This window comes from Protomyctophum bolini, assembly GCF_963924005.1.
Source record: "Protomyctophum bolini genome assembly, chromosome: 13".
NCBI classification, from domain to species: domain Eukaryota; kingdom Metazoa; phylum Chordata; class Actinopteri; order Myctophiformes; family Myctophidae; genus Protomyctophum; species Protomyctophum bolini.
Window position 1 is genome coordinate 34,657,955 of NC_137874.1, and position 26,067 is coordinate 34,684,021.

A 26,067-nucleotide genomic window follows, 5' to 3' on the forward strand; every position below is an offset into this window, starting at 1 on the left:
GTGTTGGACATGAATGAAATGCAATGTGTTAACAGCATCTGGGCACAAAGCCACAGGCTAGCCATAAGTCATTAAGACCTGGAACGCACCTGTGTCGCTTTAGCTTTTAACAAATCTTTGAAACTTTAGCTATTGAAAAATAGCAGATCTGCGAGCTTGTAGATCTGCTTTTTTCTTGAAAATCTTTGAATATATATTCTTTCACGGCAAACATTTTTAACTAAAATCTTTGCTTCTGGGTGAGTCCCTGGAACAACATATTTTCAAATGGGGGTCGGCCGCCGATTACATATAATTTAGTTGGGGTCCTTGACATGAAATAGTAAGAGAGCCACTGATAAACAGTAGAAGTAGACAGTTTTCAGAAAGCTGTGGTGTAGAATCTGGTCTCAGTCCGAAAGGGGTTAAGTTCCAAAGGTCAGCAGTCAGTAGTACAGGAAGAATTACTCTGTATTGCATTCAATAAAAGGGCAATACGGCAAGTTAATGTGTCTAATGATTAGCCAGCTGGTGATAGATGGACTCACAAGAGCTGCTGTTTAAATGCTACACTTATTTGGCAGTATAGGGTTGTCACAATGATTACATAGTACATGCGAGTACTTTTTCCATTACTGACTAACCATACCTGAAATCCTTCATTATTTGTAATGAAGCTCCCCACACAACCAACCCCACCACAGACAGTCCTGCTGCACTCCAAGATGGGAAAGTCTGCACAGCCATGAGGTAATGAGAGAGAGAGAGAGAGAGAGAGAGAGAGAGAGACATAACCTCTCCTATATGGATGTATAACTATCTCTGACAGAAAATGCACAATGCTTGTTATAGTTTCACAAGTCCTATAGTAGAGAGATGTGCAGCAATAGCACACTGCTGAAAACAACAGACCCACACTATTTGTGTAAATAATAGATGGACACACACACACACACACACACACACACACACACACACACACACACACACACACACACACACAATAAAGAAACAGAGAGGAAGAGGAGGAAGTATTATCCTGCTAAAAACAGTACAAGTTATGAAGGATGCCATCTGTGCGTGTGCGCGTGTGCTGTGTGGGTGAGAGGTCTATGCCAGCAGAGCAAACAGCGCCGTGTAGACAGAGGTTTCAGAACAAGGTTCAGGAGCTGAGGAAGAGATAAAGTTCCAGAGCAGAAAGAGCCGTTGGCCAAGCTGAGCACAGATAAACAGAAAGCATCATGGGAGCGTATTCCACTGTTCCAGTCTGGCAGCAGGCCATGCATGGGAGCATGTTGGGGTCACTGGGATAAGACGCATATATACAGTACAGTACCATGTAGCGGTCAGTTGGAGTGAGAGTTCAAGTTAAGACCCACACTTTAACCACTGACACCATCGCATACGATGAAAATAGCCAGAAAAAAAACCGAAAGGGTTAATGTTGGTTACGCGCAGGTTGGAACAAACGTTCCCTCTTCAAGTTCTCTCCCGTGGGCCTGGCACAGCTAAAAAAGGACCTTGGTGTGCGTTAGCATCCTTATGCACAGTTCCTGGTCATTTCAGCCAGGTCATTTCAGCTGGGCTAAAAAGGCCAGGTTGAATTGTACCGAAGCAGTGTAGGACTCTACGGCCTGATGAAGGCCCATAGTGGCAGCGTGCACTGAATACTGAATACGCCTCTGTCATCCCATGCCCGACTTCCATATCTCACAGTCGATATTCAAACACCGGTCCCCTCTCTCTCTTCTGCACGGAAATGTGTCACGCTGTCCGATACAAAGCTAAAAACTATTTTCTTCATCGTTTTCAATAGCATCCTCCACGGCTTTGAGGGGAAACACTGAAAAGGTTGTAAAGCAAATAGGCTTATTAATGTCTTGTGGAGATGTAAAACAAAGTGGTACGCATGAAATTAACCTCGTTTCCTACTCGCAGCTAATTTGTTCTTTGTTATGTGCAGAAATGAGCTTCGTGGCACAGCTTACTATGGTGAGCAGTCCATTTCAAGCTTGTCATCATTAGCGTAATTGAGCAGCACTTAAATGGCACTGTTTGGCTGAAAAGGTGACAAGCTATCCGCCTGTTGTCACCTGATTGGTGAGGAATAAGGTCATTGCGTATATACTTCAAAGACTAGCACCGAGCGAAGACATACACGGAAATGGCACAGAGCTAGTCGAAGGAACTTCAAAAGAGAGAGAAAGAGAGACTTCTGGAGGAAATAATTGGCCTTCATTCTGAGCAGCCGATGACAGACGCAATTGTACCAAAACCTCCAGAGAGATCTCAATCACAGGCCCAATAATAAAACAACGTCTGTCCTATTTCTGACAGAATTAGTTTTTTCACTGATCTTTTAAACAATCATAAGAATATTATGCATTGTCACGATCCGCCCACGCGTGGGTCTACCGTTTACCCAACGACTTTCTTTCACTTCTGTCCTGAATGGGGGGGGTTTCTTAGGCGCCTTTCTTAGGCATCACATCGTCGACAGGACAGAGGGAAGCGAAGAACAACTCCCCCTCTCGCTCGCTCCACCTATACAACCACGGCCACGTTCTGCTTCCTGCGACACAGAACCTCCATGAAACGGACGAACAAGAGGGAAACTCAATTAACCTTTGAGGAGGTTGAGCTCATGGCTGTCGCTGGCTCACATCAGGACCAATTAACTCCCCACTTCAAAGGAGCAGCAGAAGCGCGGGGCCTTCTCAGAAAAGGCCTGGCGGTCTGTCCGGGCGTCACAGCTGGAGGGATGGAACACCCGCGACCGACGGATAAACTTAACTAGACCCACAGAGGATACACTCGCAAACCACCAAACAGACTAATTGGCAGATTTGTCAACACACACCCGAGCTATACGCTCCGTCAGCGGGGGGGGGGGGGGGGACAGGAGCCTTAACCCATTAAGACCCGAGGTCCATTCTACTAATTTCTTCTTAATTCCTAATGTTTTTACTTTTTATATCAACATTATTTATGTCAAAATTATATGTATTTGGGATTTGCTCGTAGCCTAGCACTCGGTGCCACGCTACGAGCTTGTAGATCTGCTATTTTTCAATAGCTAAAAGTTTAAAATAATGGTTAAAGTGGTTAAACGCTGTGGTGACACAGACGCGTTCCAAGTCTTACTGGGTTAAGGTTCAAAGAAGCCGAGCAGGGAGCCATATTATAGTTGCCCGCGCAAACGTATACGGACCAGGAGACAACAAGTGAACAAATGAGAGCATATCGTTACTCTGAGCCAAGGTGTGAATGAGTGCAACTGCAGGCAGGACGCTGCCGATGAAAACAACACCAAACGGCAATGAATGCATGCACTGTCAGCAGGCCTGTCCCGGGGAGGAAAATAAAAGTGTCAAATGTGTTTTTCGCTCCCCTCATACATACAAATAAAAAAACAAGTAAACAGCCTGAAAAGATTGTGCCTGGATATAGAGGCCCATGGGGGATATATTAATCAACTCTCCCGGACAACACTGAGTAAGACAAACAACTGCAGCCCATGTCGTAGCAGGCAGCAAGGGGCGGTTGAAGCTTTAGTTTATTTCAAACTGAGTGTGGGCCATTATCGAGGCTCATCATTTACCAAATGGGGTCTGCAGGGGGTTGTCGAGAACCCTACAATCATGAAAGGAAACGGGGGACACGTGGAAGTGGGGCAAACGTTCGCTTTGACTAAGCACAACAGATCGTGTCAAAGGTGGGTGTTGAAGAGGCCGTCATTGCTCAGTTAACCGACTCAACTCCAATGACACAGACAAGCTACACTTCAGCTCTGAGACCAGAGGTTTAGTGTTGATTTTGTCGACTAATACCGGTACTATGGCGAAGAATGTTCGGCGACTAAATTTCTTTCACTGACAAAAACGAAATGGAAACTAAATGAAGACTAAGCTATGATGACTGAAACTAAGACTAAATGTATTGACAATTTTGTCAACAAATAAGAACTACCGGTAGACTAAAATGGCAGGGACTAGTGGACAAGAGATCCAGAATAAGTAAAAGACACAAGTCATTTTACACGTGGGTGCATGCTGAAAGTGTAAAGTCAGCCATTACGACACAATACAGGTCTGCCAAAATACATTTTAGTCGACTAAATCAACTGTAGATTTAGTGGGTTTTACAGTAAGCAAGGTGTTATACAGTATGTTAATTCTATTCAGATTCCCTTCCATCAGTAGCAAAGCAAGTGGAATTGGCGAGGCTAATCAGTGAAAACAATCTGCAGGGAAAGCATGTGTTTTCAGAAGACCTTCAGGAAAAGATCAGTGAAGCATCTGCACATCTGTACCAACCCAAGATCAGTGAAGCATCTGCACATCTGTACCAACCCAAGATCAGTGAAGCATCTGCACATCTGTACCAACCCAAGATCAGTGAAGCATCTGCACATCTGTACCAACCCAAGATCAGTGAAGCATCTGCACATCTGTACCAACCCAAGATCAGTGAAGCATCTGCACATCTGTACCAACCCAAGATCAGTGAAGCATCTGCACATCTGTACCAACCCAAGATTAGTGAAGCATCTGCACATCTGTACCAACCCAAGATCAGTAAAGCATCTGCACATCTGTACCAACCCAAGATCAGTGAAGCATCTGCACATCTGTACCAACCCCAGATCAGTGAAGCATCTGCACATCTGTACCAACCCAAGATCAGTAAAGCATCTGCACATCTGTACCAACCCAAGATCAGTGAAGCATCTGCACATCTGTACCAACCCAAGATCAGTGAAGCATCTGCACATCTGTACCAACCCAAGATCAGTGAAGCATCTGCACATCTGTACCAACCCAAGATCAGTGAAGCATCTGCACATCTGTACCAACCCAAGATCAGTGAAGCATCTGCACATCTGTACCAACCCAAGATTAGTGAAGCATCTGCACATCTGTACCAACCCAAGATCAGTAAAGCATCTGCACATCTGTACCAACCCAAGATCAGTGAAGCATCTGCACATCTGTACCAACCCCAGATCAGTGAAGCATCTGCACATCTGTACCAACCCAAGATCAGTAAAGCATCTGCACATCTGTACCAACCCAAGATCAGTAAAGCATCTGCACATCTGTACCAACCCAAGATCAGTAAAGCATCTGCACATCTGTACCAACCCAAGATCAGTAAAGCATCTGCACATCTGTACCAACCCAAGATCAGTGAAGCATCTGCACATCTGTACCAACCCAAGATCAGTGAAGCATCTGCACATCTGTACCAACCCAAGATCAGTAAACCATCTGCACATCTGTACCAACCCAAGGCAGAGACGTCCATTCAGAATTCAGACTACTGTACATGAAGGGTGGAGAGCAACAATGGTTAAGTAATGAGCCGTGTAGGCCTCGTCTCTCGCTCTACCCCTCTGTGTGTGTGTGTGTGTGTGTGTGTGTGTGTGTGTGTGTGTGTGTGTGTGTGTGTGTGTTGCAGAGAGTAATTCCCCAGTGTTGTTATCTCAAGACTCATCTCCTCGCTTCACCCCTCTTTGATCACTAGGGAACTCATTATCACTTATCCTTGTGAACGCACGCACGCACGCACGCACGCACGCACGCACGCACGAACGAGACAGTGGATGGGTGTCTGTGACCAGACACCATGTGAGGACAACTAACAAACCGTTGCTGTCGGGCACCAACCATGTATAGTAACACCATAGTTCTAACTGTTAATGTCCATCTTGTCAAATTAATGATTATTAAAATCATCAAACTATACTATATAAAAACTGTTTTTCAAATATAAGAGGCAACATTTTTGAAAATAGGCCAAACTACAAGCTCAAAACATCTTGGTATCGTGAGCTTGTAGATCTATTTTTGTGCTATTTTGACAATTTGAGTCCAACTAAATTGAATGCCTCAACTCTTACATTCCAAATGCTTGTAGGGTGGGGGGTTCTCAGTTCTCCCAGTTCAAATATGATCATCTTGGGGGGGGGGGGGGTCCCCACTCCCAGTTCAAATATGATCACCTTGAGTCAGTCACTCTATGTGACTGACTCAAGACAAAAACAAACAATGAAGAAGATGAGAAGAGATAACCCAATAAACCAGGGGTGGCTAAAGCTTAGAGCGAGGGTGTCGCATGTCAACAAGAGACTTTTATTTAATTAATATAACTCAGTGGTTTTCAACCTTTTTCATATGAAGGCCCATTATTTATTCAGCATTTGAACCACGGACGACCATTTGATATTTAGCCTCTCAGACCCAAAACGTAGAATATTTAGTTTTTGCCCACAATTCCATGCTGTATTGATGTTGGCACCAAAGGAGAGATAACAGGCAAACGTTGATCAAAATGACAATTATTCTACATTCTCTAATTGTGTAGACTTATTCTCTAATTGCGCAAATTAACCAATGCCGATGACAGCAAAATGACATCCAACGTTGTCATTTACTGCCCTAAACAAAGTCCATAGACTTGGCTGCATGGGGACTGGGAATGTATAATTAGGATCTAAACAAACATTAAAAGTCCAGAGACTTGGCTGGGTGGCTGGGCCTATGACATAATTTCAAAAAGCCATGCATTGGAGGAGGGGCTATAGAAGTCTACACACAGCTACGTCATCTGTTGAGTCTACACACAGCTATACGTCATCAGGACACCGTTCTGTTGAGTCTACACACAGCTATACGTCATCAGGACACCGTTCTGTTGAGTCTACACACAGCTATACGTCATCAGGACACCGTTCTGTTGAGTCTACACACAGCTATACGTCATCAGGACACCGTTCTGTTGAGTCTACAGACAGCTATACGTCATCAGGACACCGTTCTGTTGAGTCTACACACAGCTATACGTCATCAGGACACCGTTCTGTTGAGTCTACACACAGCTATACGTCATCAGGACACCGTTCTGTTGAGTCTACATACAGCTATACGTCATCAGGACACCGTTCTGTTGAGTCTACACACAGCTACGTCATCAGGACACCGTTCTGTTGAGTCTACACACAGCTATACGTCATCAGGACACCGTTCTGTTGAGTCTACACACAGCTATACGTCATCAGGACACCGTTCTGTTGAGTCTACATACAGCTATACGTCATCAGGACACCGTTCTGTTGAGTCTACACACAGCTATACGTCATCAGGACACCGTTCTGTTGAGTCTACACACAGCTATACGTCATCAGGACACCGTTCTGTTGAGTCTACACACAGCTATACGTCATCAGGACACCGTTCTGTTGAGTCTACACACAGCTATACGTCATCAGGACACCGTTCTGTTGAGTCTACACACAGCTATACGTCATCAGGACACCGTTCTGTTGAGTCTACACACAGCTATACGTCATCAGGACACCGTTCTGTTGAGTCTACACACAGCTACGTCATCAGGACACCGTTCTGTTGAGTCTACACACAGCTACTGTATACGTCATCAGGACACCGTTCTGTTGAGTCTACACACAGCTATACGTCATCAGGACACCGTTCTGTTGAGTCTACACACAGCTATACGTCATCAGGAGCTCGCTGCCGGGTCAGTAGCGGAAACAACAATAATTAATGCCATTGGTCATTCAACGCCATCGCTGACTATAGTATACACGGAGATACAAAAAGGGAAGCACTGATGGAGGGGTTTGAGTTGATCAAAGGGACATCAGGACAAGGGTTTTGGGGCTCTTGCGTCGGTGGCTGCTTTGAGGGAGACTCCCAACAGCCACCCTCCCTTTGCATCCAGATTGGAACACACACACACACACACACACACACACACACACACACACACACACACACACACACACACACACACACACACACACACACACACACACACACACACACACACACACACACACACACACACACACACACACACACACACACACACACACACACACACACACACACACACACACACACACACACACACACACACACACTATACCGGAGATATTCCTACGCCAGTGGCGTACGACAATAAAAGAAGCATTACGACATGGCTTACTTTGGAGGACCAAGGCTGCAAGCAGTTGGCATAGCAACGGACCAGGAAAGCCATTTTCTCGGAGGAGGGGGGGACGGGAGCCAAGCCGGAGGGAAAGTTTCGCCTCGCTCAATGGGCGAGAGATGAAGAAAAAAAGAAAGGAGGAGAACCAAGAAGAGGAGAGTATAGAAGAGGCGTATCTGCGAGGTTAGGTTCCTTTCTTTCGGGGGAAGAGGGGGTAGGTAGACCAGGCACAATGAGTTGTTTTAATCCCTGTGGTCTGGTGGCATCAACGTGCAGCAGCAGAGCATCATCTTGTCATCTGTCGTCACATCACAGGCAGGCAAAGAGCCTTGAGACGCATGAGACGGAAGCCTTCAGTGACTTCGCTTCTCCTAAAAAAATATGTGTGTTTGAAAGCACCACACTTTGTTTAATTCCACAGGGGAGAGCGGAGGGGTTGCAGGCGATGCTCCCAACTTGTGTCCCTCATGGATAGTTGTCCAGCTTTGGGGGCGGCAGGGGGGGAAAGGGGGGAGGAGGTAGAATGAAAGATGTCCTACTGTACTTGTGGGGAATATAATTCAAAGAAGTTGAGCCTCAGGCGAGTCGGGGGTGGTGGTCCTCTCCAGAGAGAGGGGGGTTTCAAAGTCACTTTTCCTCTTCCTGAAATGCCTTTAGGTGACGGTTCCGTCCTCCAGAGATGATTTTCGTTTTTTCTCCTTTTTACGCAGCTGAGGCTGATTGTTCTGCGACCCCCCCAGGGAAGAGCTCGTCGGATTATCAGTCCAAAAGGCCAGCGGTTCCCTCTGACTTCACCACAACCGGCGAGATCACTGCCGCTGCTCTCTCTCTCTCTCCCTCTTATCCTCCTGTCAAACTCTCCCTATCCGTCTGTCTGTCAGAACTCAGGTCCAGAGGTGCATGGCGCGTGCGTTATGTTTTCCAGCTCCGCGGTAGGCGGCGGAGGGCGCGCGGCGTTCGCTCCAGCGTTCCTGTCCCAACCAGTTTAAAGTTCTCATGCCCCTCTACCTCCCCGTGGATAGACAGCAGCTCTCCTAGACGGAGAGACGGGAGCCTCTGTCACCACGACTGGAATACACACAGCCTCTGAACAGAAGCAGAGGAGAGAGAGAGAGGGAGAGAGAGAGAGGGAGGGAGGGAGGGAGGGAGAGAGAGACTGGAATACACACAGCCTCTGAACAGAAGCAGCGGAGAGAGAGAGGGAGAGAGGGAGGGAGGGAGAGCGAGGGAGTCCAGCTGAAAAAGAATGACATCACCTGTGCAGCTAAAGAGAGAGCGAGAGAGAGAGAGAGAGAGGGGTGGGAGGAGGGATAGAGAGCAAGCCGGTGGAAACTGCATTAGATGGATTGGCTACCAAACAGATGTGGATAGATGGAGCGAGAGAGAGAGAGAGAGAGAGAGAGAGAGAGAGAGAGAGAGAGGGGGGGGACGGGGGGCGAGGGGAGAAGGAATAGAGGGAGCATCTCTATTGATCTGCCGGTAACATAAAGCTGAGTGTATCGAGGCAACCCCTTCCCTTCCTCCCCTTTATGTGTAAGCGCGAATAAAAGAGGGGGAGGGGGCATCGAGGCACGGGCAGAGAGGGACGGGCACACGCCGGCTTTTTTCTGTGAGCGGGGAACGCACGGCACAATGGAACCACGTGCTAATGGACCCCCCCCCCAACCCCCACACCTTTACATGTTAAGAGTTCAGAGGATCACTAAAAGGGGCTTTGATGCACGAGACGCAGCCGCGACGACTCACTTTGAAGCGCGATACACTTTGTCATACAATTTATTCATTTTTCGTGGTTGCATTTTTTGTTTGTTATGCTTGCCTATAATGGCATGATGAATTCACGCAAATAAATATTTTTTAAAGTGAGTATTATTAACTCATATCTTTGCTTCTGGAGGTCCCTGGCACAAAATATGAGACATGACGAGGATGAGGATGATGTGTCAGATAACGTGTCGGGTTGCAGGGAAGATATCAGACTTTCATTTCAGCTTCATTTCCGATACTATAGCAACGAGAGAGAGGCAGGAAAAGGTTGGAAAGAGAGAGACGACATGCAGAAAAAAGACCCTGTGAAGTACTAGTATAGGATTCTAACCCGCTGCCAGCTGCAGGAAAGACTGTAGCCTTATGTATGTGGTGCGCACACCGCACGCGCACCAGATGATCCAGCCATTGGTAATGTTCCGTGTGGAAAACGTGCACAGGGTCGGAACGGGTCGGATCGGTTCTAAATGTCATATGAGCTCAAAAGGTTTGCTTCCCCTATGGGCGCTATAGCATTGAGGTCGGTGCCTAAACATTTGATTCTTTATTTGTAGACCTTACAGCAAGCTCTCTTTTTGAATTGCCTGCAGGGAACGTGTGTGTGTACGAAACACAAAAAGTTGATTGCACTTTTTGTAGTTGAGCTCAGTCAGAGCAGATAACACCTGTAAATGTTGTTGGTGCATGGGATTAATCTAAATTTTAAATATCATTCCAGCCAAGACAAATGTACTATGTTATGTGCATGCACGCATGCACGCACACACACACGCACACACACACACACACACACAGTGTCCTTGAGCAAGACGCTGAACCCCTAATTGCTCCCGATGTGCAGGTTGGTGGCTTGCATGGTTTCCTCCGCCATCGGTGTATGAGTGGGTGTGAATGGGTGAATGTAATGCACAATCTATGTAAAGCGCCTTGGATAAAGGCACTATATGAAAGCACCATTTGGACTAGAGACAGAGAGACAACAGGGACAGAGAGATGGAGACAGACAGATGGATCCAGCAGGATGCAGAGGGAGACAGTAGAAGTGTGTCTCTGTTCCACCCAGCAGCATACAGAGAGATGCTGGCTCCCATTACAGACACCTCTCTGATGCACCCCCGCCCACACCACCCGCCTCACTTCCTGTCCATGCCACTCGCCATCTCTCTCTCTCTCTGTCTCTCTCTCTCTCTGCATGTCATCTAATGAGTCTCTCTCCCTTCTCTCATCCCTGTGTGCTGTTTCTATCCCCATCTCTTATGGATCACATTCTCTCTCTGTGTGTGCATGTGTGTGTGTGTGTGTGCGTGCGTGCGTGCGTGTGTGTGTGCGTGTGTGTGCGTGTGAGCTGCACACACGAGTGTGAACGCGGGAGACACAAGGGAAGACTCTCTCTCTCCTCCCCTCCATAACGAGAGGAGGCTGAGCCCCCCCCCCTCCCCCCCTGCATCCCTGAGCTAACGATGACATCATCCTTTCAGTCCGCAGCCAATCAGCGGCGAGCACATGGAGCACTGCCTTCAGAGCAGCACTATGTACACAGAGGAGCGAGGGAGGGAGAGAGACACCGAGAGGGAGGGAGAGAGAGATACAGTGCATAATATTATTATACAGAGAGAGAGAGAGAGAGAGAGAAAGAGAGAGAGAGATATACAGCGCATAATATACACACAGAGAGAGAGAGAGAGAGAGAGAGAGAGAGAGAGAGAGAGAGAGAGAGAGAGAGGGAGAGTAAAGGGTGAAATGGTAGTGCTCAAGTATGCAGTTGAAAGGAAACATGACAGAAGGAAAGGGAGATGAAAAATGCAGAGATGGAGAGAGCAGAACGAAGGGAAAGGCACAGTTCAGAAGAAGAATGGTCATTTGACATTTAGCATGGGTCTGGTGCAGCTACACACACACACACACACACACACACACACACACACACACACACACACACACATACACAAGAAATAATGATTCAATCATTGAATCAATTTGAATTTCAAAAGCCAGCTAGGTTATTTTTTTTCCTTCCATTTCTTGAAAAGTAATACAAGAAAGTGACACATAACCACTTTCCACTCAACAGCAACAATGTCTTATTTTTCCTGGTAGCTTGTCTATTCCTCCTGATCCACTGTGTAGACTGACTGGTTCATATTCACCCACACTACTCCGGGCAAAAATAGAAATAAGTTAGAAAAATCGCAAAACAAAACAAAAGTTAGGAAAGAGCCTAAGAGGTGGGCGTTAATTTGCAGCCAAGTCTGCTTATTTTCCGCAACTTTTGGCTTGCGTATTTTTTCCCACAGGTTGTGTTTTTTTTTGGGCTAGTTTAAAGAAAATGCGGTGGCTTGTTTTTAAAATGGAACAAGCCAACATTTCTTTGATGTATATCCTATAAATACGGTAAAATACCCATTGGTTTGGGAGAGTGTGAATCACATTGAGTGTCAGAATCGGTCTGGTGTCTCTACTTATTTAGTCCTGGCTAAAGTGTGTGTGTAATAGTATAATAAATGACCAAAACATTGATTATTATAGACATATAGTATTTCTAATGATTAATGCATCAAATCATTTATATTAGGATTACATGGCCACATTATTTTGCTTGTTTTGGCTTGTTTTTCGAGGGTAGATTTGGCTTTATTTCTCTCGCAAGAGTTGGCTTGTTTTTGGAGGTGGGTTGGCTTATTTCTCTCACGAGAGTTGGCAACACTGATCACAGCAGCCAGACACACACACAGCTGAAAGGCCAGACTCAAAGCTTTCCAGTCATTAGCAGCTCATTAGCACGATGCCTCCGCTTAAACATCGCAAAGCGCCTCACTTGCTCCTCCTTAGCATACCACGTCTCTGAGGACCAATCGTCTTCCACCGGCAACCACACACACACACACACACACACGCACACACGCGCGCACGCGCTCGCTCGCTCGCGCATAAACACACACAGGACACACGTCACACAGGAAGCACATCCTGGAACAGCATGTGTTTTTGTCTCTGCGTGTGTGGGTGCGTGCGTGTGCAGTCTGTCACACTCACAAACACAGTAACAGTTAGTTACAGTTAGTATCAGTGAGTGAGTGAGTGAGTGAGTGAGTGAGTGAGTGAGCGTGACCAGGCATCAGTAAAACACAGAATGACATCCAAAGTCACAGAGCAGAGCAGAGGGAGGAAAGGATGAATGCACCCAGGGAACAAACACAGCCAGCACGCAACGTGCACACACACACACACACACACACACACAAATGGCCACACGCCGGACATACCGTAGCTTGCAATCATTCAACAGACTATATACACAGTGCTGGAGACTTTTGCAACAACTGTGTGTGTGTGTGTGTGTGTGTGTGTGTGTGTGTGTGTGTGTGTGAGTGTGTGTGTGTGTGGACGGAGAAAGAGATAGCAAGAGAGAAAGAGAGAGAGAGAGTGGACAGATAGATTCAGAGAGCTGTCCCAGGGGGCCAATTGTCCCAGCAACGCTCGGCCGAGTGACAAAGGAGAGATGGGAACTTGGAAAGCGTCCGAAATTCCTGAGCCATACCACCACCACCACACACACACACACACACACACACACACACACACGTGAGAGAATAGTGTGTGTGTAGACGTACATGTAGCGTATTTTGCGGGGATAGCACTCATGGTTAATCAGTTCTGCCAGCCTAATTAAGTGGTGTCAGCTGCTTGAAGCAAGTCCTTCAAGCCCTGTAAAACACACACACATGCGTGCACTCACTCACTCACTAACAGAGAGCTCGGAGAAGTACTAACGCAAGCTCTTTGACTTGCGTTCCGTCTGTGAGTTTCTGTGATCGTCAGTCCATGTGAGACGTGTGTGTGTGTGTGTGTGTGTGTGTGTGTGTGTGTGTGTGTGTGTGTGTGTGTGGCACCCGGCCCTGCTCCTTGACATCATTAAACTCAAGGAAGACGTTATTTTATTGTATTTATCTCGCAGAAAGAGGACACGATGGAGATCAACGTGGAGGGGCTGATGAGCCGTTACGACAGATATAATACGAGAGCTGCTGACTGGAAGGTTGTCAGCCTTCAAGTGTAAAATAGGGTTTAAGTGGTTAACTTTCATTGTTAAATGAATGCTCAGGGGTTTTGCCGTGCAGAGTTGCTGATCAGCCTTGGCTTGTTTCCTTGGCGTTAGAGAGAGACACACGTGTTGCTACATTAGCATGGCTTGTTGTACCACAAGAGAGCCTGGTTTATACAAACATCTGTTCATAATAATATTATAGAAGGAAAATGGATGGATCTCGCATGGACCTCGAGATATGAATCTCAGAATTCACGTGGCCATCATATGTGGCTTCATGACGACATGTCTATGATGTATGACTCCAAGTTTTGGCAAAGCTTCGGCCCTATCCGTTAAATATTCAAATAAAATAAAACTTGAACGTATGGAGGTACTAAGTTGACGTACTGGCAGCGTGCGTGCATACGTGCGTGTCACCCCTGCAAACTCCCAGCAGAATCCTGAGCATTATTCATTTAGCTGTGTGAAACTGTGAGGATCAGCATTTTATTGTGCACTCTCTCTAAGCTAAAAGAATGCTCATTGTGGTTAGTTAGGTGAGCGTGCCTCAGGTTATTACGCACGTAAAGGCCTGTCTGCAGAGATCCAGTGTATAGAATTACACACAGTGAAGTGTGTTCATTCAACTACAAATGTAACAAAATGGTTCCTCTCTCTCGGAGTAAAATTAACACAGAGGATTTAACAGTGCACTAGTATACATCAGACATACAGTACACATACTGTACAGTACACCAAGGGATCCCACATGTCAGACTGGGGACATTGAACTGGGGAACACCCCCCCCCACACACACACACACACACACACACACACCCTGACAAGCACTTGGAATTGTAGAAGCTAAGGCATTACATTTAGTTTGCCCGGGTTCCACACGCTGTGAGATTGTAGATCATCTATTTTCCAGATCCTCTTTTCAGTATGTAATAGTCTACAATTTGGTATTAAAAAGGTCTTGAAAGTCATATACCCTGTACAGTGTTATACTATTACTGTATAATGATTTGTTTACTATTGAGTGAGAAAACAATGTTGCGCGCACGCACACACACACGCACACGCACAACACACCGGTATGCAGAGTATTATCATCAGGAACAGGAAGGGTAGCTAGCAGCTATATTAGGTGGCGTTATCTGACGGATGGTTCCCTGTGTACAGCAGACGTACACAAACACAGGAGGGCATCATACACACACACACACACACACACACACACACACACACACACACACACACAAACAGAGATTTCCATACACACACACTGCATAGGAATGTGTGTGTACACACGTGTGAAGGACAGGAATTCCTGCCATTTAAACTGAACCTTCCCTCCCCACCCAATCCCCACAGAGAGAGAGAGAGAGAGAGAGAGAGAGAGAGAGAGAGAGAGAGAGAGAGACTGTAGAAAATAAGGTGAATAAAAGATCCACAGGCAGAGATGGAGAGATGAGGGGAAGGAGGTAGGGAGGAGGAGGTGGTGGAATTCTGAGGGAAATGTGTAAACACGGCGTGGTTGGAAACAGCCTTCCTGTTTTCATTGTGTAGTACTACCTGGCTATATGTCCCTAAAGACCTCCAGCTGCGTCTAAAACTAAATGTACAGTACAGTACGACAGTAGTGTAATTACGCCACTGGACAAACAATCAATAATGAAATACTTCATACTACAGTTACTACAGTATAAGTTGACGCTCAATACCGACTGCTTCGCAAGCATGTATTTTATTTTTAATTGTTTTAGTTCACTGGTGTCACAGAACTTTCTCCACTGATGGATGGAGTGACAGGAAGAGAGACGGGGGGGGGGGGGGGGGGGGGTAGCGATCGAGAGAGTAAGAGAGAGAGAATACTAGCTATGTACATGTGTGTTTGGTTGTATGTGCAAAGAGTGTTAGCAGAGAAATTACATTATGAGCCTGAGGATAAATACCAGGGGAACACCAGAAGAGATGGAGGGAGAAGAGAGAGAGAGAGAGAGAGAGAGAGAGAGAGAGAGAGAGAGAGAGATAGGATGGATGGATGGATGGAATAGATGCAGAGAAGAGAGAGTTCAGCAGGGTTGTCATCTTAGCTCCTGATGATGTAATCCCTAAAATTAGAACAGCAGCAGCAACCATGGAGGCTATGCTAACTACTGCACTGTATCTATCACACACACACACACACACACACACACACACACACACACACACACACACACACACACACACACACACATATACACTGTACCCTGCACACACATACGCAATTGCATATGTGTACTACTGCACTGTACGCTGCACACATATACAGTACATTTACAGTCATGTGCACACGCACTCACGCCGCCAAACACACACATTCATGCACAGTAAATTCCTCAGTGTTATTGTAACTCACAGTCAAAGAGATATATGCAATAATGCATGCACAATATTGCACACGCATGCATATACTGTACTGTACTGCACACACACACACACACACACACACACACACACACACGTTATACGAATAGTATATGTATAACGAATAGTATATATAGGGCTTAAATACCAGCTGAAAAGAAAACAATGTTTTTCCACACTTTCAGAGAGCAATTTTCATCTATAATGACATAGCCCAAAATAGTGACGGACGTGTTGACTTGACACTAGTGGTTAAAACAAGCGTCCACGTGGAATTATGCTAAACCTAAAAACTTGGCATGCCTCCCACTCTGGTCCCGTCTCTACGGGACCCTCATCCACCCCCACCTCTATTAAACCTCCACCTGACCTCAATACTGTAACCTTCATGGTCATATGGAGTGACTGGGTGCGCTGTCTGTCTTATACTCGCAATTTCGCAAAATCCACCCCTTTCAGTCTTGTGTCCTTCCTCAAGATATGACCTTCCCTAGTCCGTCTCATGGGACCCCTGTCCCCCCATGTCCCAAGTACCCCCCCATGCCCCCCATCCCCCCCATCCCACTCTCCCAGACCTACCAGCTGAGATGAGTCCCCTGGGGAGGGGTCTAACTAGCTCCACCTGGTTGTATGCTGATAGAATGAGACCACAGGAGCTCCGAGCTGAACCCAGCCACTTTAAAGCAGATGGGGCTTTTATACACACACACACACACACACACACACACACACACACACACACACACACACACACACACACACACCGTGTGTGTGTGTGTGTGTGTGTGTGTGTGTGTGTGTGTGTGCGTAGAGCAGGGACGCACTTATGAAAAGGTTTGGCTATATCTTTGACAACATGAACCCCCCCCCCCCCCCCAAAGAGGGATGCCAGATCCAAAGTGGCTCAACAAAACGAACTGGCTCAAGGCAAAGAAAATGCCACCACCACCACGGTCATTGCCAGCAGCTCTCTAAGAGTGGAATGTGATATCCCTCGCCTCGGTCCTATACTACACTACAGACACGCCTCCCAGTAAACCTGGCCCACACCGGTTGGGTTCAGTCCCGTTTTGGCGCCGGTCGACTCCAACAACATCAGAGCCGAGAAGTGCCTCTCCGCTCGCTGCCAAAGCTGGCCGGCATGCAGCTGTCTGTCAGGTCTGACCGTCCGCAGCAGTAATTCAACCAGCGGCTCCGTGTTAATCCAACACCCTGAGCAATAAAGCATCATCATCATCCTCATCATCATCCTCCCATCGCCGCGGCCAACTGACCTCCAAGGCTGAAGCCAGGCTGAAATATGATATGCCATTCATACGCAGGGCCATTAGCCTTCACGTCAAGGGGAGACAGGATCCTTTATGACCAAGCACTGATATGAGTCACGTCTATCACTGCCTGATGTGCATGACGAGGGCAATCTCAATCACATCAAGTCAATATTCTAGCAAACATTACATGGACAAAGCACTGTGGCTCCTCAAAATGTACTGTGAACATATTTTATTAAAACCTTCATTTAATTGGTCCTCAATAATGCTCATTATAAGATTACACCATTTCTGTCTATACTTGCTCTGTTTCTCAGAGGAGAAACCTGCCTAATTGACGACATCATTGGTGATATTTTGAACAATATCTCAAAGATTGTTTTAAAAGGTAATATGGGCTTATGCCGTGGCTTTCACTGTAACTTCCCAGGAAGATAAAGGCATTCGTTTCCATTCGCTCTGTCCACAGCCCACCTCTGAGACACAGAGCGAGTAGCCACACATGGTGCCATCTTACAACGAGCAGCATTAGAGACCAACTATATGAAGTTAAGGTTGAAGATGGGTGAAGTGGGCTCGGGTGGCACAGTGGTGAAGTGCCTGCCCACCACCGACTGTGGGTTCGAATCCACCGTCGATACGAACACAATTGACTAGTGTTCGGGGGGGGGGAAGCCAGGCGGGAAAATTGTTATTGCGGGTATTCCTACTGGCTGTGGTGACACCTGTCAGCAGGGAGTGTTGGGCGGGAGGAGGAGGACGAAGGCCTCTACGTCCTCCCAGCGGGGGCTCCTCACTGGGAGTGCTTCTGTAAGATAATGATTGTTATCTATAATTGTGTTTCTTGTGTGTTTGTATTCCCCAATTTAGAAGTAGTGCTAGTGCTTCAGTGACTCCTCCAGTGACCTCCAAAGCTGAGAGGGAACATGAAATACAATACGCAGTGAAATGACGCCGGCATCAGCCCTCACATCAAGCAGAGCCCTCGTATGACAAAGCACTGACGTGAGTCACATCTCTGGCGCCCAAGCTGTATGATGAGTGCACTAAAATGATATTAAACTGAGATAACGGCGTACAAATGTAAGGTGACTAATACCGTCGCCTTAACGAGGCTAAGAGGCAGCATCAGGTCATCTAATGCATATCACTGTTGATGGTTGAAAAGCCTCTGCTCAGTACAGAATAGATACTTTGAAGAAATGACCAAAAGAACGTCACGAAATATTGTCACAAACGTTTTAAAAGTTCCCACACAGGCAATAACAAATTATTCCATCAACGCCAGGATTTCCAAGCACTGAAAAGCTGAAAGCATCATCATGGATGTGGCATTTCTGAAGTGAGTTTGTCAGCAGTAGTTCCACCGACAATGTGTAGGTTGGACCACTGTCCTTGATTAAGGCGACACACAAAGTAACTAAACCATAAGACCAGGTGATTATGGTCCAATACAAGCATTGTAGCACAAAAAGTATAAAACATGTGCAAAGAAAATAGTGGAGGTACATCTTTGTGTATACAAAGTTTTAAGTTATTGTTTTTTGAGCCAAGGAAGAGTGATTAAAAGGCAGTGCTCACCTTCATGATTGATTGACCCCAGATCCTTACAAGGCAGATTACATAATATACAACATAAAATATAATACCATAAAAAAAAGTAGGCCTGTAACAGGAGACACATATACCTACTTGAAGAGCTACAATTGGTAATGCTAGGAACCACAAGGCCAGACTGCACTTATGCAACTGGCCTAAACTCCTTGCAACAAAACCTTTCAAGGCCAAGCCACACCAATGATGACACTTGCTTGCAACTATTGGGTAGATAATGGTTGCATGTTGCAAGGAGTTGCATTGGTGTGGGCTGGCATTTCATCTTCAGTAAACTTGACTATTGTAACTTTACAGGTTTTGACAGCGTGTTAGTTTGTTGACTGTGAGCACACGGCTGCTGCACCCTAAGAGGAAGTGAAGTGCGGTTAACGATGTAGTCATGAAGAATCGATATACTGTATGTTGATGTGTTGACTAGCAACGCACACACACTCACAACCACTCGCACAATTTGTACTAACATACTATTTTTCCCACTTCATAGTACAAAAGTACTTACCGGTAGATAAATGAAAACAGTAGTTACCTTATCTTATCTAGAGTACATACATTTACATTTGAGTGTACGAGTGTTACTTTCTACGTGTAGCCTAGCTGGGGATGACAAAAAAAGATGGAGGATTTGGTAAGGTTCTCAATCTCTTTAAAGTTAACCTGACCTGAGATCAGATTCTAAAAATGTCTTCCACATCCTGAGCTTGTAGGTCTGCTATTTTTCAATAGCTAAAGCAGCTGCATAACATAATGCTAACACCAAAAGGGGTTCCCGCCCCAAAATGGTTTAAGGGACCTACTAACTAAGGGCCCATTTGGAACACACTCAAGTAACCCTGAGGGTTCCGGGACCCCACTTTGAGAACCACTGGGGTACGTATAGGGGACGGAAATACAGAAGAAAAGGTGAGTATACTGCAGGAAGCTCGCTAACCACAGGCTGTTCGTTGAGTTAGCGGCAGACCTGCTTCCGCTGTGCACGTCTCCGTGGTGACACGCTCTGCACGCATCAACAAACAGCATGTCTAAATGTCTGTTTATGTTCTCATCAAGTCTAGGAAAGCTATAGGAAATGACTTATACTGTATACCAAGACAGTGGTTTACAGAGCAACACACACATGTACACGAAAAACATGAATATGACTAAATATGATGCCAATGTAGGTGTCTGCGTGGGTGTTGCATGTTTTACATTTACAGTTGTTGTTTACACAAGCCACATTACTTCACTTCCTTTGTAACGCCTTGCAACTGCCATTGGGGATAATGGGTGCAAGTATAGTTGCATGTTGCAAGGAGTGGACTGGCCTTTAATCTTCAGTTAACTCGACTATGTAACAGTGTCTCTCCTGTGAGTAGTTGCATGTTGCAAGCACCTTCACCTCCTTCACCCTGTCCAGGGTAGACCCACAATGGAGCTCAAGTCTTACTTAGTTACTCTTCGTTATATTCTTTTATTAACGTCTCAATAATACATACAGTAAAGCGGGGCTCCTGCTTTTCTCTGAATTACGGCTCAGATTGAGCTGGATTGAACAACCTGCCAATGTTAGCGATTCAACACTAAATCGTCGTCACCGTGCGGTTAAAATATGAATGCTTCTTAAATAGACGATGATCACATTAGCTATAGCCGATTCTCGCTAAGTGTTTTTTGGGGTCTTGTTTTCCAAGTGAAATAGAGCGCAGTCTATGGTGGCGGTTTAGCCAACATCACCAAGGGTTTCAGTGGCGGGGTGATGAGTTAACAGATGGTTATTGTCTGGGCTGAGGACCTCAGAACATCACACAGGAAACCCAGCCCTCGTGGACACAGAGTTACTGCACCAAGCCAGAGAATAACACCAGGTAATACTTCATAGGGTTTTAGACTGCCGACTCCATTCTGTTGTTACCCAGAAAAAAGAAAGAGAGAAAAAAGAGCAGTCTGTCTGTGAAGCCTGTGTGTGGATAAATAAAGTAATGGGCCTGTCATCCTATAGAGCCATTGAGCACGGTGGCTCTCTGTGGACCAGAGATGAGGTGATGGCTTCATCCATCTCTCTCTGGACCCGTCTACACCACAGGAAGAGAGCCTGTCAGTAACCCAGTAAGGCCTGTCCTGTTGCAATGAAGTGACTTGGACTGCACGCCTGTGTGTGTGTGTGTGTGTGTGTGTGTGTGTGTGTGTGTGTGTGTGTGTGTGTGTGTGTGTGTGTGTGTGTGTGTGTGTGAGAGACTAAGACTCATTAGTGCGTCCCAGCGGTGCGTCATGGCAGCGGGCGTGCGCTGCGCCCCGTGTCTCCCCATTGGGCATCCTGCCGCCAGGACGAATCGGGTTTCAGGATCAATGAGAGTCAATTACAACCAGAGGCATCATCACAGACAGACAGACAGACAGACAGAGCGGGTTAGACTGGATCAGAACCCAGACCATGTCTGTCTGTCAACCTCCTCATTTTCTGCTATAGTATGTACTGTCGACTAAAACAATGACGAGGAAAACTAAACTAAGACAAAGTAAAAACCAAGCTGCGATGACTAAAACTAAGACTAAATGTACTGACAATTGTGTCAACAAATAAAAAAATAAAAAACCTAGAATGCTCAGAAGAGGCTAGTGGAGAAGAGACCCGGACCAGGACAAAAAGACAAGTCATTTTATGCATGGTTCAATGCTGAAAATAGACGATCTACAAGCAACCAAGTGTAAAATCAGCCATTAAGACAACATCAAGGCCCGCCAAAATACATTTTAGTCGACTAGATCAACTGTAGATTTAGTCGACTGAAATCTTTTGATATTTAGTCGACTGAAACTAGACTAAGACTAAAACATTGCAGATAAGACTAAAATCAAATGTGACTAAAACTAAATTAAATTGTATTATTATTATATGACTATTATGAATAAAACTAAATCTGCTGTCAAAACCAACACTATGCACCAGGCGGAACAAGCACCAAGAGCTAATCGACCTCGCGAGCTTCTACGTTTTTCCTTAGGTGACCACACGTCCTGGGTCGTCTGTGATTGTCCCAGTTTTGACAGGACAGATTATCTAAAAGGAAAGAAATAAAATGTCCCGGTTTTCACTACAAAATTGTGCCGGGTCGCCATCTCCGCCAGGCCAGGTTGCCTACCCAGGGCTGTTTAAGTTGTGGGCTGTAGCCGTCAGGACCTGAAGCTACAGTAATACTTTTAAGTAATCTTTGTTTTTTTTGGGGGGAGGGGGGGGGGGGCACTTTGTTGTATTGTACCGTTCTTCTGACCATGTTCAAGTTCAAGGGCGGCACACCATTTGATGACTCATTCCATCCTCATTCCAGTCCCATTTTTAGACCATCTCCTAACAGTGGGTCTGGAAGTTCAGACCAGTGACTCACAAGAAGTGTTCATTTTGTGTGTGTGTGTGTGTGTGTGTGTGTGTGTGTGTGTGTGTGTGTGTGTGTGTGTGTGTGTGTGTGTGTGTGTGTGTGTGTCAGACACAAAATACGATTGTTTGTGATCGTGGCAGCAGCTTCCGTTGTTCTGAAAACAGCAGCAGCCACCCTCCAAAAAGAGAAAGCAAACTGGAGAAACGTTTAAATACAGTTACGCATGTTCTCTGGCATTAAGAATTAACCCATTGAAAGAGAGAGAGAGAGAGAGAGAGAGAGAGAGAGAGAGAGAGAGCAGACATCAGCAGACATCAGAGGTAATGGATTACTGATGCTATTAGGGTATCATAAGGTCTGTGTACAACCGGCTGTGATCCACTGCCAGAACAGACTTGTATTGGTGTGTGGACTCTGTCACGTCCAGTCATTACCATTAAGCACAACTGGATAGCCTTGTAGAAAGACAAGACGGACACAAATAGCACCCACAAATCCTAACATTGAATCCAGCACCTTCGTTTAGTGTCATCTTGCCGTGAAACCCCCGGTGATGACCTATTTTCTGAGAGCTAAAACAAAATCACTTTTTATTTGTTCCATTTACCGCAAAATGTATTAATACTTTCAGCCAGTCAGTCAATCAATGCATCCTTCCTGCCATCTATCAATGAACAAACAAAGCACTAATGTTTATATTGGCTGAACAACTGTATAGTAAATACGTTGTATTAGCTTTGTATAGATTTTTAAAAAAAAATCTAAATTGTACCGATCCATGTCTGAGAATACAAACCTGGCCCAGAACAAGCCTCTGCCCCTCCTCCTAAACCACAGCGCATTGTGAGTACCAAGCTGAACCTGAAGCCAAAGCCAAAATGACAACTGAATCTTTTCTCCAACAGCCTCAGAGTCTTTCGACTCAGCCAGTCTGACCACAAACTGCAGACGCTAGAAGTCTACAGCAAACACATCACCCGTTTCCATTTGAAAACGGTTTGTTTGTCGCTCCCTGCATGCAACCGTTTATGTCACAGCTTGTCCCCCCTTATTCCTCCTCTGCCACACACACACACACACACACAGGTACACGTGTGTTAGTATCAAAGTGACACCGTTTCGTGACAACACTCTGTCACAAAACACTTTTCAGAAACAAGTCATGACGACTCACATACTGTACGTCGACCCGGGGGAAAAAAACCCGGGGGAAAACCGGAGGTACACTTATTAAGGCATACAGGACAGGACAGACAGACAGAATATGGAAAGATAAAACATATTATTTTCTCTCTCTTACCTGGTTGTCCACATAATTCTGGAGAGGTCAGACGTCAGGAGAGACATACGGAGAGAGAGAGAGAGAGAGAGAGAGAGAGAGAGAGAGAGAGAGAGAGAGAGAGAGAAACAAGACAAACGCAATCAATCATAGGTCTGTGTGTGCGTGTGTGTGCGTGTGTGTGTGCGTGTGTGTGTGTGTGCGTGTGTGTGTGTGTGTGTGCGTGCGTGTGTGTGTGTGTTCAAAAGGTGAACTGAAAGGCATGCGAGGGATTACCACCAGTACTATTAATTATAGTTTTAATTAGTACCACTGTAAAAAAAAATCCCATGTCAATTAGATGAAAATATGGCATTCTTGTGTGTCAAACGCCACCAATTATTGCATTTGAGTTTTTCATAATTGAACAAGGATTCAGATAAACTACAGGTCAAACTCCTGTTTAACTGATCTGTGTGCATAGCCTCTCTCCAACCATTTCTCATTGGTTCATGTTGTCCCAGTAATTGCCACAGCAGTGCTTCTCACATTGTTGAGGGGCGCTAGCCCCTCCTATGCCCAGCTTTCCGTTGTGTAGACTTCTTGAAAATTAAGTAATGCTGATGTTAAACAATAATATAACTCTTTCACTCTCAAGAGTTCAAGATCTACAAGGGTCCATTTGGGTACCAACTCTGTCATTTAGCTGGGGACCACCTGGAACCTCCTCAAGGACCACTGGTGGTCCCCGGACCACTGGTTGAGAACCACTGCAGTAAAGGAAGTGTGTGTAAGCAAAGTGTGTGTAAATAGTGTCTCTCTCTCTCTCTGTATGCGTGCGTGCGTGCGTCTGACTGTGTGTGTGTGTGTGTCTGTCTGACTGACTGTGCGTGCATCGGAGCATGGCTGTTGATGATTAGCTAAAACTGTAACTGAAACACTGCCTGCCCCCGCGTGATCCGATCTGCAGGAGGGAAACTCGCTCACACAGATTAACACTCTCTCTCTCCACCTCATACACAAACACTTTCAATACTTGGGCTATATATACTGTGTACACACACACACTGCCCTCAAGATTAGTCATGGGGAAATCCCGCCATAGCATTATGAAATGGCTTTTAAGAACACAAAGCTCACTCACTCATGTTTATACAACTGCTTACACGACGTGTCAGATTTGGCTTTACAAAGTCCTCTCAGTGCATTCATCCTCAACTCCTTGAACGAGGCTAATAGTAATCCTCCCGCCGCAGTGTGTGCTGAACTGCAGTGGCGGTGTGATGATGTGTCAAGTATAGCTAAAAGCTCTAAAAGGCTACAGTATATGTGGTTAACCTCACCACTGTCAACGGCTTAATGCCATCGTCAAGGTTTTGGTTCGTCCCTAAATCCCACTCTAAGCCTCGGCCTAAAAAACGCGGCCAGCTTCCCAGTTAGCTCCAACCCAAACCACTGACAATGAACACCATTGTTTGAGCTGTAACCTTCTCCGTGCGGCGTGGGAGAACTCTCAACCTCTCAACAGTTTAGCGCTAGCCCAATACTTGCCACACTTGACAGAGTGAACGTTCTAGCTCTGGTCTCCTTACCGTGCTGTAGGTCGCGGGCTCTTGGCCGTCGGTGATGAGTTCCCGCTCTCCCCGAGGGTTGACCCTCCTGAAACGCCGCCTGGACCTCCTCTGGGACCCCTCCCTCTGCAAGGCCCCCTCCTCCCCCTCGCTGCCATTGTCCACCTGCAAAACAAAAGTCACAGTGGTCGCCACAGGACAACCGCCGTCAGAATCGCCGCCACCATCTGCCTGCCCGGCGGAGATCCCCGAGTTCCGAGAGCACGTTTCCGAGCTCTGTGTCTTAAACTCCTTTACGCTAAACGTAGGGCTTTCTGCCGAGCTCCGTTCTTGAAGCCCCGGGTTCTGTTCCGAGCCTTGTTGTTCGTGGTGCGGTTCCGTAGCGTTGGCTACGGGAGGCTGCTCCTCCAGTGGTTCCGTAGCCTTGGCTACGGGAGGCTGTGGTTCCGTAGCGTTGGCTACGGGAGGCTGCTCCTCCTGGTTGAACATCCAGTTCTTCCAGAGCATGGAGAGCCGGTGCCATCGCAGCACACTCATGGCCCGGACCGAGGCACGCCACGGGCAGCGCCGACCGCAGCCAATAGCAGCCAAGAACCCACGGGAGAAAACCAGGAGGAAAAACTCAAAAGAAGTTCAAGCGAGGAGCAAAGTTCCTGACATGCTGAAAGATCCGGGACAAAAAGTCACATCCCTTGAGTCTCATCCACAGCACTCACACACACACGCACACACACACACACGCACACGCACACACAGCACACACACACATGGCGAGCACGGAACCAGGATCAAAAC

General features: G+C 46.3%; 1 protein-coding gene across 4 annotated transcripts in view; it reads right to left on the reverse strand.

Annotated features, from left to right (window-relative positions):
- rapgef6 (Rap guanine nucleotide exchange factor (GEF) 6) overlaps positions 1 to 26,067 on the reverse strand; it is a 187,919-nt gene that overhangs the window by 89,209 nt on the left and 72,643 nt on the right. For all 4 annotated transcript variants that reach the window (XM_080780488.1, XM_080780489.1, XM_080780487.1 and 1 more), the window contains exons 6-7: positions 25,294 to 25,437; positions 23,744 to 23,761 (exon numbers count right to left, since the gene is read on the reverse strand). In XM_080780488.1, coding sequence (XP_080636614.1) covers positions 23,744 to 23,761; positions 25,294 to 25,437 — 162 coding nt within the window. The remainder of the gene's footprint in view (positions 1 to 23,743; positions 23,762 to 25,293; positions 25,438 to 26,067) is intronic.